Source organism: Astatotilapia calliptera, chromosome 9, assembly GCF_900246225.1.
Source record: "Astatotilapia calliptera chromosome 9, fAstCal1.2, whole genome shotgun sequence".
NCBI lineage: Eukaryota > Metazoa > Chordata > Actinopteri > Cichliformes > Cichlidae > Astatotilapia > Astatotilapia calliptera.
Window position 1 is genome coordinate 13,710,516 of NC_039310.1, and position 16,916 is coordinate 13,727,431.

General features: G+C 41.0%; 1 protein-coding gene across 2 annotated transcripts; it reads left to right on the forward strand.

Annotated features, from left to right (window-relative positions):
• Positions 1–3,509: 3,509 nt before the first annotated feature.
• Positions 3,510–16,344, forward strand: tnfrsf11a (tumor necrosis factor receptor superfamily, member 11a, NFKB activator). 2 transcript variants are annotated; one of them, XM_026179704.1, is made up of 10 exons: positions 3,510–3,576; positions 7,713–7,788; positions 8,254–8,379; positions 9,458–9,604; positions 9,701–9,782; positions 10,172–10,239; positions 10,391–10,510; positions 10,678–10,727; positions 10,941–11,862; positions 14,640–16,344. In XM_026179704.1, the coding sequence occupies exons 4-10, from the start codon at positions 9,469–9,471 to the stop codon at positions 14,921–14,923; spliced, it is 1,662 nt and encodes a 553-aa protein (XP_026035489.1). In that variant the 5' UTR covers positions 3,510–3,576; positions 7,713–7,788; positions 8,254–8,379; positions 9,458–9,468; the 3' UTR covers positions 14,924–16,344. The 2 variants fall into 2 exon arrangements, with proteins under 2 accessions (XP_026035489.1, XP_026035488.1); XM_026179703.1 differs by lacking the exon at positions 3,510–3,576 and adding an exon at positions 3,591–3,931.
• The last annotated feature ends 572 nt before the right edge of the window (positions 16,345–16,916 follow it).

Below are 16,916 nucleotides of genomic sequence, written 5' to 3' on the forward strand. Positions count from 1 at the left end.
TTTACTTCTGGAAGGTTCATTGAATGCCTGCATGTACCGGGACTTTTTCTTTTTTTTTTTTTTTTTTTTTGTCCGCCGCAGTGATTAAGGAGCTCTCACTGTGGCTCAAAGTGTCTGCAGGTGTTAGAAGGCTGTAAAACAAAGTCATTTAACAGGAGAAACGCACACCGCTCCTGCCCATGTGCTTCAACTTCAAACGTTTCAAGTCTCCTATTGTCTCCTTAGTACAACAAACCAAAGTCCATCTTATGGGACATTCCCAACAACTTAACACCCCCCAAAAAACAGTAATAAAAGCCCAGATCTGCCATCTAGATTACACTATCTCTCAATCCCTGCATGTTTTGGAAAAATGACTTTGTAATGATATGGTCAACTTTGGCCTTAATCTATAAAAGAACACGATTGAACTCAAAGTGTGGACTCTAACTTTCAAATGGGTTTTTGACATCCCTGACTGGCCTGTAGTGGAGTCCAGTACATTGATTTGTGATTGCAAGATCTTATTTAGCGGTCGAACATAAAGCGAGTTGGCCAACACTCTGATAAAGAGCATTTGCATATTCAAGCTAATATTCAACCACCATCACTGATAACTCGCCAGGTGGATAAATAATTGTTACACACTGTTAAGGCATGGCATCGTGGCTTTGTGGGCGTGCCTGTTGTTCTACGTGTGTGGGTAAGTGCATGCTGTGGTATTTATAATTTGCATTCATAGTGAATAGTGTTGTCCAAACAACTCGTGTATCCAGACAGGTGTAGTCTTACACACAGCCGAGTATTTTCTGTTCATGAAAAATCTCCTGGTATTTGTAGGAATTGTCTGAGAGGAGCTCTTACTCACATTAGTGGTGACTCACGGATCACATCTGTTTCCAAAGGCAGATGAATCGATGTAGATCCAGTCCTAAAACCACTGGAACACGATTGCCTTAGGTTTTAAAACTGACTTCCTTTTTTGCCCGTTGCACTTTTCACCGTTTTCAAGTGAGACCATGCCTAACCCATGAAGATTCCTCCAAAATCCTGGTTTCAAACAAGACTGGCTGTTTTGTTCTGTGGAACGTGTGTGTGTGTGTGTGTGTTACATTAAACAAAACCTTTCAGTGACTTATGTGAGTTTAAGGATGCATTTTTATTTTTTGTGCCGTCTAAAATAGTTCTGCTCGGTGAACTTTGACTTGTTATAAGTGATGCTAAGCAACGCAGCCCACATGCTTGCAGAACAGTCTGTGCTCTGACCCAGGTCATTAGAAGTATAATGCTTGTAAACCAGCGTGGTGTTTGCCTGCAAGCAGAGCTCCATTTTTATACATCAAAACAAGCCACAATGCAAGTGTTTTTGAAGTGGGGGGACTAACAAGGACTTCTGTGATAATAATGTAGTTTTGTTGTCGGGGTCAACCTAATGTGGATGTTTGATGCTTTAAAAGTCAAGTTTAGGCCTTTGATTGCTAAGAGCCCAATCTTAATTGCTACTGTAACAGCTGCAGAGGCCCTACCACAAAACAGCTTCTCTCAGCATGTTTCTTTCTCCATTTTTTTGTTTGTTTGTAGACAATATGTGCTGTACATTCACATAGATAAATGAGTAATTTATGTTTCTTTTTAAAAATTTCTCAGTCATTTTTCCCCCTCTGGGTATTCTCTCTTCTTCTGTTTACTTCTCTTCTCTCCAGCCTTTTGCCCTATTCATCCAAGGCATAAACATTTGATTTAATATTTGCATAACTGTCGTTGTGAGAACATGTTCTTTTTTTTTTTTTTTTTTTCTCCAAAACATTTCCTTGCTAGACCTGCCAATGTAGGCTTGAACTGATCTGCCATGCAAATTCCCAGGAAAATAACAACTCCAGCTTTTTCTCATTCTTTCCTGGGCAAAGACAACTGCTGCAGTGTTTCCTGGAAGCAATCGCTATACTTTTGTTTTTGTAGAGAAGACACCATCATGGTTGTTCCAGGACCCACGCTCCAGGAACTATGTTGAGCGCAGCCTACTCATGTGTAGTGATGAATGGCTCCTGCAGGAAGCAAAGTGTACAGAAGTGACCACATGCTTTGACTCCTGCTCCAGTGTATGATATATGAATTCATCTCTGCCATGAGGTCATAGCTCATCCTGTCTGACCAATGATGTGGGAAGTATCATCTGACAACCTACAGTACTGTGCAAAACTACATTTTATTTCCAAGGAGACAGACTTTTGTTTAAAGTGGCATTGAGCAATAGTTCTCCTGGCTTTAGAATTCTCTTTTTAATTTTTAATTTTTTTTTTTTTTTTTACGCATTTTCAGTCGAGTCTTTTTATCTGACCATTTCAGAGGAATGTTTTTCTTTTCTCAACTTTGTTAAGCTACTTGAGACTGACCTATGAATCATTCGAGCATAAAAAAGTGCTAACTCTAGATGTAACAAAAAACTTAGCAAAGATCCAATTTTAAGATGCATCTTTAGGCACTTTGTTACTAGCAGTCTGTTACCAAAAAAAACACTTTGTGTTCTTTAGACAGAAAGACGCAGCTTAACAACCGCAAAACAGTATTTTTACATGTTCCCCAAACATGATTCCCCAAGATGATGAAACTGGAGAAGTGGAGATCATAAGAACAAGTAGCAGGGCAGCAGATGAACAGTATCTGAAAATCATTTTATTAAGACATAGGAAAAATATCCTGCGAAAATCAAATACAGGACCTGAGAGATGCATCTGGCCCAAAATCGTATCAGACATGGTCTTGGTGAAAGGGTAAATGACAATAAGCGTTTTTTTTCATGAAGAGAAAAAGTGGGGGGAAAAAGGCTGAAATGTGACAAAATATAAAAGAACTGGACTGGAAAGCAAAAGCAGATCTTATGGAGTGATGAACACAAACTTTAAACATCTGGTTGAAATAAATAGTGTCTTCAGCCATCTGTAAAGCACGGTGGAGGCTCTGTTATGATTTTGGGCTGCCTTTCATTTGGTGCTGTTAGGGATCTTGCCAAAACTGATGGACTTGAGTACAGAAAAGTACTGTCACATTTTTATCCACCATGCTAAACCATGTGGAAGACATCCATTTGGCAATAGCTTCATTTTTCTGCATGACGGTGATCACAGACATACTGCCAATGCAGTTAAAGTGCAGTTAAAGCATACCTCAGAGAAAAACACACAATGGTGTCATGGATCATTGAAGCAGCAGAAAAAGAAACAAAAGGCAGCCAACATACAAAGAAGAGCTCTGAATGTCCTTCATGAAGCCTGGAGAACTAATCCGGAAGATTGCCTAAAGACGTCAGAAGAAGGCTTGTCTATGAGAGTTCAGGCTGTGTTGAAGAATAAAGCTGGTCATACCAAATATTGACTTTCGAGCTCGTTAGACTTCTACAAACTCTGTTTTTGCCGGCACTGAATGTAGATTTTGGTTTTGCACATGTTTAAATAAATCTATCCACCTGAGAAATAAGGGGTGGTTCATAGTCGGGCGCACTAAATGTCACACACATAATTTCTCCGGCTTGATCGGGAGGGCTGCGATGGAGGCGTGGAACCGTTCTTTGCGTATGAACGTGGGAGGAGTCCACTCTCGGTAAGTCACTCATTTTTTACAAGCTGTTGCATTGCAGCTCCCTTCACTACGCGTGGGTGAAAAGCAGAAGGAAGATGAGAGGGCAGATGGGAACTGAAGCTGTCTAATCGGGAATGAAGGCGCGATGTCCTGTGAGATGTTTGGAGGTTCAACCACATTTACGCACTCAAGAAGAATTGATTTGCAGTGAGGACATTTAAAGAGTCCGGGGATCGGATCTTTGTTTATTGGCTAATAAAGAAAAGTTTGCCTCAGAAGTCGTCTTTGTAAATCAGTAGAGATGAGATTAAACTTTTCTACAAGCTGGATTTTCCGCGGCTGGATTACGTGTGTCCTTGTCACCTTTTACGCACAGGTAAAACGCGTTTTCCCCACTATTAATGATAAACATTTACCCCATTAATTAGCTAAGAGGTTGATATCAAATGAGTTGACGGTCACCTTTGAAGCCTGTGGGTCTCTTGTTTACTGCTTCCCTTGGGTTATCGGGGTCCCTTTAAATGAGAAAGTTAATGCAAAAGTGCTGAGATTAACAGTTGTTCAGTTGTTTTAGGCAAAAGATATGTAACCGTAAACCCGAGTATGTGTCAACACACCAGCATTTGCATGAGCTGGTCAGATGAGGGACGAGGGAAATTTGGGGAACAGTGTTTTTTTTTTGTTTTTTTTTACGCACAGACACTGACTAGAAACAGCTGTATTTGGGCCGAAGCCACTTCTCCCCTGCTCTGACCACAGAAAAGCCGCTGGCAACTGGACGTTCTTCTCCCTCCACCAAGTATTCTTTCCACGTCCAAGTTGCTCATCAGGAACCTCATTGGGTCAGCCAGAGGCGAGGTTTAAAAAGGTGGTGCAGGGGCCACAGCAGGATCTCTATTTTGCATATCACAACCAACTTTTACAAACTTTTTTTTTTTTGTGGTTTCCTTTTTTTATCGTAGTTCGTAATATACCTAAGAAGCGCATACTAAAAAAACCCTATTAAGTAGATTTACAGAGATTAAAAATGACTTAATGTCGCAGCTGATACACTGCCACAGTTAATTTGAAGGGGAGAGTGAATATAGTCGATGGCATGTTGTTGTCCACGCCGTTGTTTAGTCCAACCAGCTAACGCTGTCCAGGTGGAGAAGTTTATGAGATGTGGTTGAAGTGGTGGGACTGTTGGGCACCAGTGATCTATCATTGCTTGTGTGCCTGCATTACCGTAAGCCAGCATTGGCATAACTTTGACTGGAACGCACGCTCTTCTTTCCTGAGGTGTGTTGCAAGAGAAAATGCTTGTGGGGGCATTTTACTTGTCAATGCAGTGATCCAGAGAGGCAATTGCGCAAAAGAAATATATAGTTGTTCCTTTCCCCCAAAAAGTCTATGAAATAAGTCAAAGTTTTACCAGCAGCAGTGGCAATAGAAAGCAAACACGTGATACAGACAGTTGTCTGGATAGGAGGGATGGAATATTTTTCAACTACGTTTTAAGGTGACATTGCAAACCCTTGGCTTTGGTTTGTTCTCACCATGGTCTTGCCATTACTGACTCACACTATTCCCAAAGAATTCCCCTTCTTTTTCTTGGTTTGCAACCACTTCATCCAATACATTCCGAGTTCATTTCAAACTGTCTTTGTGACATTGAGCAATGCACAATTGCTTCAAGATGTTCAGAGCTTAAAAGTCAATATATCATGAAGAACTGTGCTTTGTTGGGTTTATTGCTCGCCTGCCCACAAACAAGGCTCCTGAACTTTTTATTTGCCAGATTTTCAAGTCAGTCATGCATTCATCCCTGCTTGTATGCACTCGTGTTGTCCTGTTATCTATTAGCAACATCTTGCTGCCTCTTCCCTGACTTTTTTCATTGAATATTTGACCAGTAATTATTTACCTCTTCAAGTTCCGTCAAGTACCAGATCAGATTTATGACTACCTCCGGTTTAAAAAGCAGTGCACTGCCTATGAGCTCTGGATCAGGTTTCATTAAAGCAATTAGCACATATTCTTTTAACTTTTTGCAGCACCTGCTCTTCCTTGATTTTTGGGTTGTGTTTCTATTATATGCATTTTTTTTTCTATTCACACATCATTGACTGTCACCAATTTCCACCAATTTAACAGCCGTTCTTTGTGGGGGGGGGGGGGGGGGGGGTTCTTCTGTTACTTGTAAATGAATTTTTAAGACAACTTAGTCCCTTCTTTTTTCTGTTTTGAAGAATTATAATTAAAGGTATGAGATATCAGGTCTTGATTTATGCAGGTGGCATTAAGGGGATTTGCTTTTATGGCTGTTAAGAAACAAACTAATCACAGGTGCAAACATTATACAAAGATCCAGTTGTTGTGCAATATGCTTTTACAGCATCTTATCGTGAACCAGTAAAACCCCTAGAGGCCTATGAGGTGCAGTGTGCTTCTCTTGGCTTTGAGCCTGTTGCTGCTGTGGCCGTTATGCAAATTCCCTTGTCCGCTGAAAGCTTATGGAATGTGCTCTGCATTTGATAGGGTCACACACGGCGGTGAATGTTTCTGTAAGTTAAACAAAACAGCTCGGAAACCAGCTAGGGGGCAGTTGTGACATGTCGCTGAAGGGCTGGAACTCTTAATACCTCTTTGTTCTTAAGCTTCACCAAGTCCTGCCCGCTCTGTCCATCCATATACTTTCCACTTCCCTACATCTTCTTTTTCAAGCAATTCTATAACTTCATATCTGAGTACATGCAGCACATCAAGTTAGCTCTGAGGTCGGATGTGCTATGTTTACCATTATGTTAACCTATAATCATATAGGGTGGGTCACTTGTTTTTCTTTTGCATCCATTATATATTTAGTAAATCAAAACACATTGTTTCACGTAACTCAGACCCAATGTTTAGATGTGGCGGTAACAAAAACACAATTCCCGGCATTCCTTTGGCTTCCTGTGCGCTCTGGTCCAGCTGTGCATATTAAAAGCCATATCTACCTATCTATCTATACTCAAGCCTTTTAATAGCATGGGAATCTTTCCTACTTCTGTCACTTCTGTCTCCTGCAGCATATGGTGTCCATTAGTGCTGCGGTCTGAGCTATGAGCACTGTGTATGATTATCCCTCTGGTTAGATTATAAAACAAAGATTGGCTGATGTGTGAGTCTGAGTGGAGGTAATTAAAAGCTTGAGAGTGTTCATGCTGCGCTGTCGTGGTCTGAAGTTGGAAAGACTGACACAGTCTAATCAGAGGTGTGAGAAAGAAGACAGGGGAGGATGAGAAGGGTGTGAAAACAGTGTTGAGTCCAGTATTGTATACTTGAACTGCTGGGGTAAGCTCAGGGATTTTTCCATTAAAAATCAAATGAACAAAAAGAAATTGTGAATATGCTTCCCAAAGGAAAACTTCGGGGAAGCTTTTCTGAACCTCTGCAACAACAGCAATTCAATTACAGTACAAATTACAGTATTTAGTAGTAAGGAAGATGAAGCTTAGACTGAATGGCAAAATGTTGGTGGTCAATTCAAGGTCGGAGTCAAAGCAGGCCTTTAGGTTTTATTTTTCTACATTTATATATAGACACTGTGGTTTTGGCATCATTTCTGTTATAACAGCCAAACTGTCTAATTCAGCAGTGTGGCCAGGACTTCTCCAGCCCTTAATTTAGAGCGGCTGGAAGGTCAGTACAGTAAGTAACCTTTTCAATAAAGTGTTTATTGTTTGTGAAGAGATGCAAAGATGTTTCATAGTTTGTTTCCATGCTTTCTAACGAGAGCTGTGTTTAGCTGCGTGACATCAGGAAACTTTGCATAGTGGTTTTTTTAGAGCAGAAGGCCTTTAGAAATCTAGTGTAACAACTGCACAAGATTTGTTTTTTGTTTTTTTTATTTTACAGCACAGCACTGATGGCTGGGAAAATATTTGCAAGTGATTAATTATTCAAAGTCAGCCAGAATGGATATTATATGATTCCTGTTACTTCCCTGTTGTGTGCTTGTGGACTTTGTTTTTCCTGGTCTGGAGGCTTCAGAGCTGCGCTCAGGTGTTCTGAGAGCATGGAAAGAATTTCTGGGCACGTCTTGAAAATGTTTTTACCATCCTGGTCCTGACTCAAACATTATACCTCTTACTAACTGTTACAAACTTATCTTTTGTCTTCATTAATTACAGAACGCAGATTCCAGACCTCAATGTAAAGAAACACAATACCTAAAAGACTCCAAATGCTGCAACAAGTGTCAACCAGGTAACTAACACACACACACACACACACACACACACACACACACACACACACACACACACACACACACACACACACACACAGATAGTGGATGCATATCTGGTTTCCTCTGTGGAGTCAGCATAAAGTAAAAATAGCTTTCCATTCACAAATATTCTAAAGTAAAAGAGGAAGGATGTTTAAAAGCAGATCTTTTTGGCTTAAAGTGGCACAGACATGTGCGTGTGTTTCCACAAATGCGTGATACACACACACACACACACACACACACACACACACACACACACACACACACACTTAAACTGCTAAATATATCAACTGCTTAAAAAGAAGAAGGGAGCTCCAGTTTTATCAGTCTCTCTTTTGTTTTCTTCTATTTAATTAGGCTTTTCTGTGTTATTGTAATTATGTATGCTGGGTTCTTAAATCCTCTGCCTAACACCCACTGTCTCTTCTTTTTGCCACTAGGCTATTATGTGTTTAAAGACTGCACTGATACCGCTCAGACTATATGTCGTAAATGCAGTTACGGAGAATATCAACCCAGCTTGAACAATGCCTATCGCTGTCTTAAGCAGAAGTTTTGTGATCAGAGTGAGTACCTTCATTTATTTATCAATTCCATACATTTAAATCCATTTTTCACTTCTTACTTGTGACAAATACCATTCATTTCAATTCTAAAAAGTTAATCAATTAATTATAAAACGTTTTGCTTATTAATTTGGCAATCTCTGGTTACTTGAATGACAAAGATCAAACAACCTTTCCAAACATACTCTACAGTCACAGCTACACCATAAAAGAATACTCTCCAGTCAACAGTATTTAATTTTATACTCATGTTTTTAATGTTTTAGTTTCTCTTTTGCAACCCCTTTCCCAAAAAATCATGAAGCTGTGTAAACATTAACGAAGTGCAGACCATTTGCCACCGTCCCATTTCTAAAAAGTTGAGATTGAGACGGTTTACTGCCACGTTGGATCGCCTCATCTTTTTAAAACTCCCCATACGTCTTTGGGGACTCGGGGAGCATATTGGTGAAAAAAATCTGAACGTTTTTGCTAAATTCATTCTCAATAAGGTTTTAAGCTGTTCAGCAGTTAAGGTCTTTGTTTGCCTCGTTTAATAATGGGTCAGATATTTTCAGTAGGTCAGATTTTTTCCCCCCATGTCGTTTGGTATTGTCCTGCTGAAATAATGAAGGCCTTCCTCCAAAAAGGGCGAAAACTTTTATCATTCAACTTTAATATGGCCTTTGTAGATATCACCCTCTCCTGTGTCTCCTGACAGTGATGTTTGGAAGTGCTTCTGAGCCCATCCACTGACTCCTTTGTTTTTTGTTTTTTTTACAAGCTTGTGTACAGACATCTCCTTGCCCTCCTCTCCGAATGTTTTTTGAAACACAATAAATACATTTTCCACCTTTTCCATACTTTTATACATTATTTGTGTGCTATTTTCAATCAAATAAATGATTTTCACTTCAGTTTTTTGTTTACTCTTTACACAACACCTCCATATTCATACAAACGGGGTTGTGGTAGCCAAGAATGCTCAGATCATGGAATTATTTTTCCTTTGTATTGAGCTGTGGAATGGGAATTTGCATTTAACACACTTAATCATTCACTTCATTTGTACCTTTGTCTTTTTCTTTTAAATCTACAGCATTGGGTTTTATGAGAAATAATGAAAACTCGATAGAAGAGGAGCCATGTCGCTGTGTTGAAGGCTTCCAGTGTTACCCCATCAACTGTGAGTTCTGTGAGAAGATACCCACCTGCCGACCCGGACAGGGACTTGAGACAAAGCATGGTGAGAAAGTCCACAACGCAGAACATCCCCCATTTATAACAAGTCCCTACAAACGAGTTGTAAATCCGAGATTACGATTTGTGTTGTTAATTATAGATCAGAGGAAGGTGTGTGAGCCGTGTCCAAAAGGATTCTTCTCTGATAAGGACGATGACGAACCGTGCAAACCGTGGACAAAGTAAGCGCTTACACACACGTGCACACACGTGTTTTTAGCCTGGAATCTTTTGACATATTGTGAAGGGAAAATGCAGTTGGGCAGCCGTCCCTACCGGCAGCCAGCAGTGGTTATGAGTAATATATTCACCACTTCCTCTGGAACCCTGGCTGGAGCAGACATCAGCTTCCACTGCCAGCCAGACCTGACAGATCATCGGCGATGATGATGACGGTGGAGAGAGAAAGAATTTTGTTTTCCTCTCTATCCATCTGCCTTTCTGGTGTTATCTTTGCAGAACTGCGAGTTGAGCACGTTGGTAGGAAAATGTGGAGTAGAAGGGAGAACTAAAAAAAAACGAACTACATTCTCATTGTCTAAATATTCCTCTTCTTCTTCCTCTTTCCCAGTTGCAAGGCTGATGGCAGCAAGGAGATCAAGCAAGGCAGTGCTGAAGCCGATGCAGGGTGTGGACCACGTGAGTTTGGAAAGACACGGACATATACAATGTCATTTTTTTCCATATGACAAAATCGTTTCTGTTAATTGGAGGCTTAAATGTCACACTAAATGTGGAGAGGGAAAAAACAGTAGACTAAAAGCAAGCTCAATAATTGTCTGTCTTACAGGTGACCCGGTCATTCCTATGTCCTTCTGGGTGATGGTTTCAGTCCTGTCAATCATTATCATTCTGTGTCCCCTCATTCTGCTTCTCTTCTGCTACAAGGACAAAATGAAGTTACTCTCTGGTAGGTCGAAATTCTCTATGAACCTTTCTCTTCTGCCTGTACGACTGCTTTAACATACATGTAGACGTTGGCACAAAAACGTGAACTTTCATAAATACTGTGATTTTTTTTTTTTTTTTTTTCCTGCATTTTTTTCAGTACTTACATCTTGTTGTTTCATTTCTCAGTAAATCTGCGATCCTGTGTCCAGAATCTGAAGAGGACCCGGATACAACAGGTAAGGTGGAATTTCTGTTAGAATAAAAAACCTCAAACAAAACCGAATACATATAGAAACTAAACTTGTTGCAAGCTGTTTCATCTACTTTTTCTATTGTTTGTGACAATTTTTTTTCCCATTGAAGCAAAGAGCCTGTATATATCTAACATCATCTTACGTGCATACTTGCAATAATTTACAACTCTTCTTTTATCGTTTTCTTCACTCTAGGAGACACTGGCTCCTCTTTACCACAGCGGAGCAGGAGGAGGAATAGGAGGTGGTTCTGGTGCCTCAAAATGCACGCCATGTGAGGTGACCAAACTTATCGACCAAGCACCCTCCAGCCCCACTGACAACCCCTCGTGCACCTTGCCCATCTCTGTTCCTGATGTAAAGGTCTCTCTGCCCTTCATAAAAGAGATGACAGAGGAAGGAGGGACTGAGAGGAAAACACCAATGGAGGATCAGAGCAAAAGATCTGGAGAACCAGAAGAGGTGTCGGAAGAAGAGGTCATGAGCGTGTCCCGGCTTTTGACAGGTTCTTGCATGTGTGTCATTCCTGTCCACGAGCCCCTGGAAGTAGGGGAGAATGAGGACTGTAGCCAGGCTGTCAGCCCTGGAACACCGGGATCGTGTTCATGTGGAGGGCTAGATGGAGAGAGGGATGGAGGTGGAAGTGGGAAAGAGGCTAAAGATGGAAATCTCAAGAAAGTGTCCACGAGTCAGTCGGGTGTCGCACCGCTTGTTTCTCTTTCTCCTCCTCTCCTCCACACCTCCACCGCCGTCCAGTCAACCAGTCCGCTTCCTGAACTCTACCTGCCATTGTCCCAGATGTCGCCGGAGTTCAAATTTCACCTGAAAGAGAGATCGCCAACAAAATGGGAGGGGTTGTACAGACTGATGAGCACAGACTCCACATCAACAGAACATAGCACGACCTCTGCGATGACCTCGGTCACCCCCTTGTTGCCATCCCCATCTGTTGGAGAGCTCTACATGGACAAGCCCCCTGAGGCCACAGCCCCAGAGCAAGACCAGGGAGTTCCCTGTGGGGACAGCAGAGACAACAAGCTCTCATCACAGGAGTCAGAATTGGAGTGCTCACCGGAGAGCCTTCAGAGTCAGCTGGCTGATCCAAATCTTACCTCAGGTACATGAAATTTCAAAAACTGATCATATGAGAAGCCCCAAAAAATGTTAATGATAAGGAAAAAGAGAAGTGATAAGGTACTAGCTCCAAACTAGTGGGGGAGGTAAAATATTAAGTAATAATAGTAACTTAATAGTAATCATCAAGTGTTGACAGGACAGAATTATGGCTTTTAAAATTAATGTACACTTTTGTCTATTATATTATATTATATTATATTATATTATATTATATTATATTATATTATATTATATTATATTATATTATACTATATTATACTATATTATATTATATTATATACTTTTTTTCCCCAAGCAGTTGAGTCGCACAGTCACAAATCTATTTTTACTCCTCTTGGGGTAATGAAAAGCTGATTTGGAGCTGGCTATTTCCTGGCTATTTTTTTGCTGTGACCGCTCAGCAGCGTCAATAAAAACTAAAAACACAGTGGTTGAGCGTTATGGGGATAATGGCTCATTACAAAGTTTGCAGGACCACAGTTGTGTTTGCCAGGTGGATTTCTGTGTTCGCTGTTTGTGTAGGCAGTCGCCATTGTGTTGCCACAGGGTCATACCCATACATGATTGGATACACCACATAGCAGTGTTCTCTTTCCACAGCATAGGTGGGACTAGCCACCAAGAATAACAGAATGAAATTTAGATTGGTTTTAATGGAAAGTTTTACAGTCACGGGGTTGAGCATGCATTGTTCTCACACAGACCTTATGGTTGTGCCAAAGAGAAAAATCTACGGGAAACATTTATTCTCTGTGCCTCGAGCTCCTAGTGGTTATGGTTAGTTATAAAAGCAGTAATATCTGAGCAGTCTGATAGAGACGGTGGTCAGCTCGAGCTCAAACGTTATTAGCCGAACACAGAATAGACAGAGGATTGGTCTCAGCGTAAAAATATGGCGTTTGTGTGATTGTTTCCAAGAAATAGCTTTTATTAAAGCCAGTATTGATAATCTGAGCCTGGATTTTGGCGGGGCCACACAGGGAGCAGGAAAAAGATATGTGTGTGTGTGTGTGTGTGTGTGTGTGTGTGTGTGTGTGTGTGTGTGTGTGTGTGTGTGTGTGATGTGCTAGTGAGCCACCAGAACCGCACTCTTAACAAACACTGCTCTTTGTGTATGTGTGCACCAGTGTCGAGTATGCCATCTACAGTACAAAACTCCTGTTTACCCAGAGTTCCATAGGGTTGCGCAAAGTGACCGCAGCTTTAATTGAACCAAGATGTGCTCAGCTTGAGTAATGCTTTTATAACCTCGCAAACCCAACAAAAACACACACACACCAACTTGTGAAGCCTTTTTTTTTTTTTTTTTTTGACTCTCACTGATGACTGGTTACTTTAATTACACATCTGATGGCTTGAAGTGAACACAGTTTCCCATCATGCAGTAATGAAAATTGTTACAAGGGCTTCCCGCCTATACTATTTAAAGGTTAGGCAAGGTTCAGAGGTTTCCCTTGTCTCACCCACAGTAGCCGTCCCAGTGCACATTAGCTTTATTTATTAGCTACTGACCGGCTCAGGGCAATTTTGGGGCTGCCTTTGTTGAGCGTCAGCTCAATAGGGCTAATGACCCACATTTAGTCTGACAATCAAAGACTTAAGCTGACACCTATCCATGAAAAATTGGCAGATTCTGATAGAGAATATGCACAAGTCAGTTTTACCCCTGTCAGCGCAGTTTTTGGGTATCCAAAAAGATCAACGTGGTACTGAGAGAGGATAAACAGAAGACCCAAGCAGATTCCTCAGAGCATTGTTTTCAGAGCTGTGGTGAAATGGCATATTTTCAAGCTTGCCCTCTCAGACTGGTATTCCGGGAAATGCGATTGGATACTGAAACAGAGACACACACATTTTGAGACTCTGTGGTAGCGTTTGCCTTTGGCTGCATGTGCTTTTGAGCGCATACGTGTATGTGTAGGTGTGAAAATGCCTGTTAGTGCATTTTCTTACATTTACTGTATGTGTGTGCGTGTGCATATGTGTGAACAGATGGAACATAAGCTGTGAGTCATGGAGGTTTGGCCTCCTCTGTCGCCTGGAAAGTCAGACAGGAGGCTGGAGAAAATAGGAACCAGAGGTTTGATGCGGTGTAATGCGATTTACAAAACAAAACTGTTTATCTCCTAATTCACCTGCTGGTTTAACTCTGTAGGTGAGCAATATACAGGCACTGGCACAAAGGGTATTGATGCAAGTTTGTGTTTGGCAGGAAAGCAACTGTAGGATGGAGATTAGACACTGAGATGTTCGTGGATGGAGCGGCACATTTTTAAAAAAAAATTGTTCAGTTGAATCCTTAAAACCCCAAAACCTGTGACAAATTGCTTCCCTTTAGTGGTCTTGAGTTTCACTTAGTTAGAAGTGCTGGATACTGACGGAGCTATGTCGAGAAGGATATGATATGGCGGTCTCTGTAGCCGTTGCCTTTTTGTGGTCATCCTGCAAAGTCATTACACCCACTGTCCATTTGTCACATGAGGTTAGCCAACAGTTAGTCCCTTCTTCACTTGTGTCATGAAATAGGGCTCTGGAAGCCTGTTTGTACAGGAAAAATGAAAGTCCTACACAACCCTACAATTATAGCAACACATCTCGTTGAATTTCACAATAGGCTGTTATTGCATCGGCATTTTCTATACCAGTCTGGGGATACAGTGTTTATGATTTTCACGTGAAACTAAAGATTTTCTCAGACATCGTCTATAAATAGCCTCCTAACCATTTACGCCTCCTCTGTGTTACTTTTCTATTTAGGTCAGGTGTCTGGGAACCACAACACCACCTTCATCTCCAGCGGTCAAGTGATGAACTTTAGCGGTGACGTCATTGTTGTCTGCGTCAGCCAGACGTCTCACGGCAGCGACGAGGTGGAGCGGGATGATGGCTTCGGCAACCCTGTCCAGGAAGAAGCCACTGAGACTGCTCCGTTTTTTCAGACCAGCTTGAGATCACAAGGGGACTACATTTCCCACTGTACTTTGCAAGATGAAACACTGCCAGTCCAGGAAGCGATGGAGGAGCAATCACTGGGAAAGTGAAAAGCGGCCGGTGGCTTTGCTTTATGTTTTATGTCACTTCAGAGATCATCGCCATAGTCCGGGTGCCTATGTTATCTTTTGATTACACCAATCAGCCACAACATTAAAACTGCTGTCAGCTGAAATGAATCATGTTGATTATATTGTTACAATGCAATGTTCTGCTGGGAAATCTTGGGTCCTCTTCCATTGACTCATACCACCCACCTAAACATCGTTAAAGATCAGTCACATCCCTCCATGGCAACGGCATCCCCTGACAACAGAATTCTCTCCAATGGGACAGAGTGTCCTGTCACAACAAAAAAACTGCTCGACAACTTGGCATAACACATGGCAGTCCAATCAAACATCTGCTGAGTTAGCAAGAACAAGCCTGATCTGCAGAGGCGCACAGGACCCAAAGGACCCACTGGCCAGACACCACAGGACACCCTCAGTGAGCTCATGTGCATGCACAGCAGAGGTTTTTTTTTTTTTTTGGCAGAATGGTGGGTTTAGTGTTATGGCTAAGAGGTGTACATCAAATAAGTTATAGTAATAATGAAAAACAAATGTGTCTTGTCATGTCTGTTTTCCAGATAAAAACAAGGAAAGGATGGTGTAAAGTCATTTTAAAGTGATCAGTCAGATAACTGGGAGATCAGTCTTTTGGGAATCTGACTCTGTGTCTCCACAGTTGTCTTACTAATGAACCATCTATAACCTGGCCTATTTCAGACATTAGTCACTGAATCTTGCCACGGGAATCTATTCCCAGAAAAAAAAAGAAGAAAAGCTGCAGACCTTTTCAGATGGAAACTCCCTCCATTCCAGACAGTGATGGGGAATTTTGTTGTGAAATGGATGTGGAAGTAGAGTTCATACTGCAGGTGCATAATAGTTTTATCGTTGCATTGAACTTACAGCTTGGTCTCGATACAAAGAAGTTACAAAATATTTAATGTCCCACACATTTCTATTGATTACTTGCTTTAGGTAACATCTGTAAGCTCTTAGTTTTTAACTTTTGTAAGTCTGGATGATTTTGATACTTGCGTAACGGAATATCCACCGTGTGGAACATGCGTTTTAGTTGTTGTATCATAGAACTTTGAATATGCAAGCCACAATAAGATCTGGCTGGACAGAATTTTAAACATATCAATGAGTGAATTCTTCTTTCTTGCCTGCAGGATCTGTTTATTTTTTAAGAGACACGTCCAGTTTTGGTACGATGCTTGTTTGTAGACTTTATTTTCTCCCTACTGCAACACAAGTGCAGTTTTTGTCTTCGAAACAAAATGCTATGCATTTGATAAGCTATTCTATTAGTGATTTCTTTTATTCGATTTTAATGCCCAGGCCTTCCGATGCTTGTTAATAATAACGGTTTTGTTTAAAAAAAAAAAAGGAAAAAAAAGAAAGATTTTACGAGGCAGATTGTTTGTGTGTATTTCAGAAGTTTCAGATGTGATCAGTGTGTGTATATATTTCATCTGTTTCTCAAAGACGAATGAATATGCTGTCAATTGATTTATTGTGTGGATTTTGTGAAGTCGAGTGGTGCCATTAACAGCGAAGCGCACACAGGAGTTTCAATGAACTGTTAATTTATAGCCCTGCCATATGTATGCAGCTTTGCAAAAAACAAACAAACAAAAAATGTACATATAAATCAAATCTATTGCAATGAATTACTGAAAGACTATTTTGATCGAAATTAAATGTTTTGCATCTAATTTTTTTCACGGATGGCTGCCATCCTGCATTCTGTGGTTACTCTTGGTCAACTTTCCTATTTTAGGGGGGGGAAGATTGACAAAACACAACCAAGGCTTCATTTATCTCCACAAGATGATCTATAATCTTTGTGAAGCAATGCTAATTACACATGTGGCAAGGCCTCTGTGCCTTTGTCCCTGTGTTGACAGACAGGCAGCCTTTCATCAGGCCCGGGGATGGCAAGCAGCTGTGAGGAGAAACTAATCTAGCAGTCAGACCAGCTAGCGTC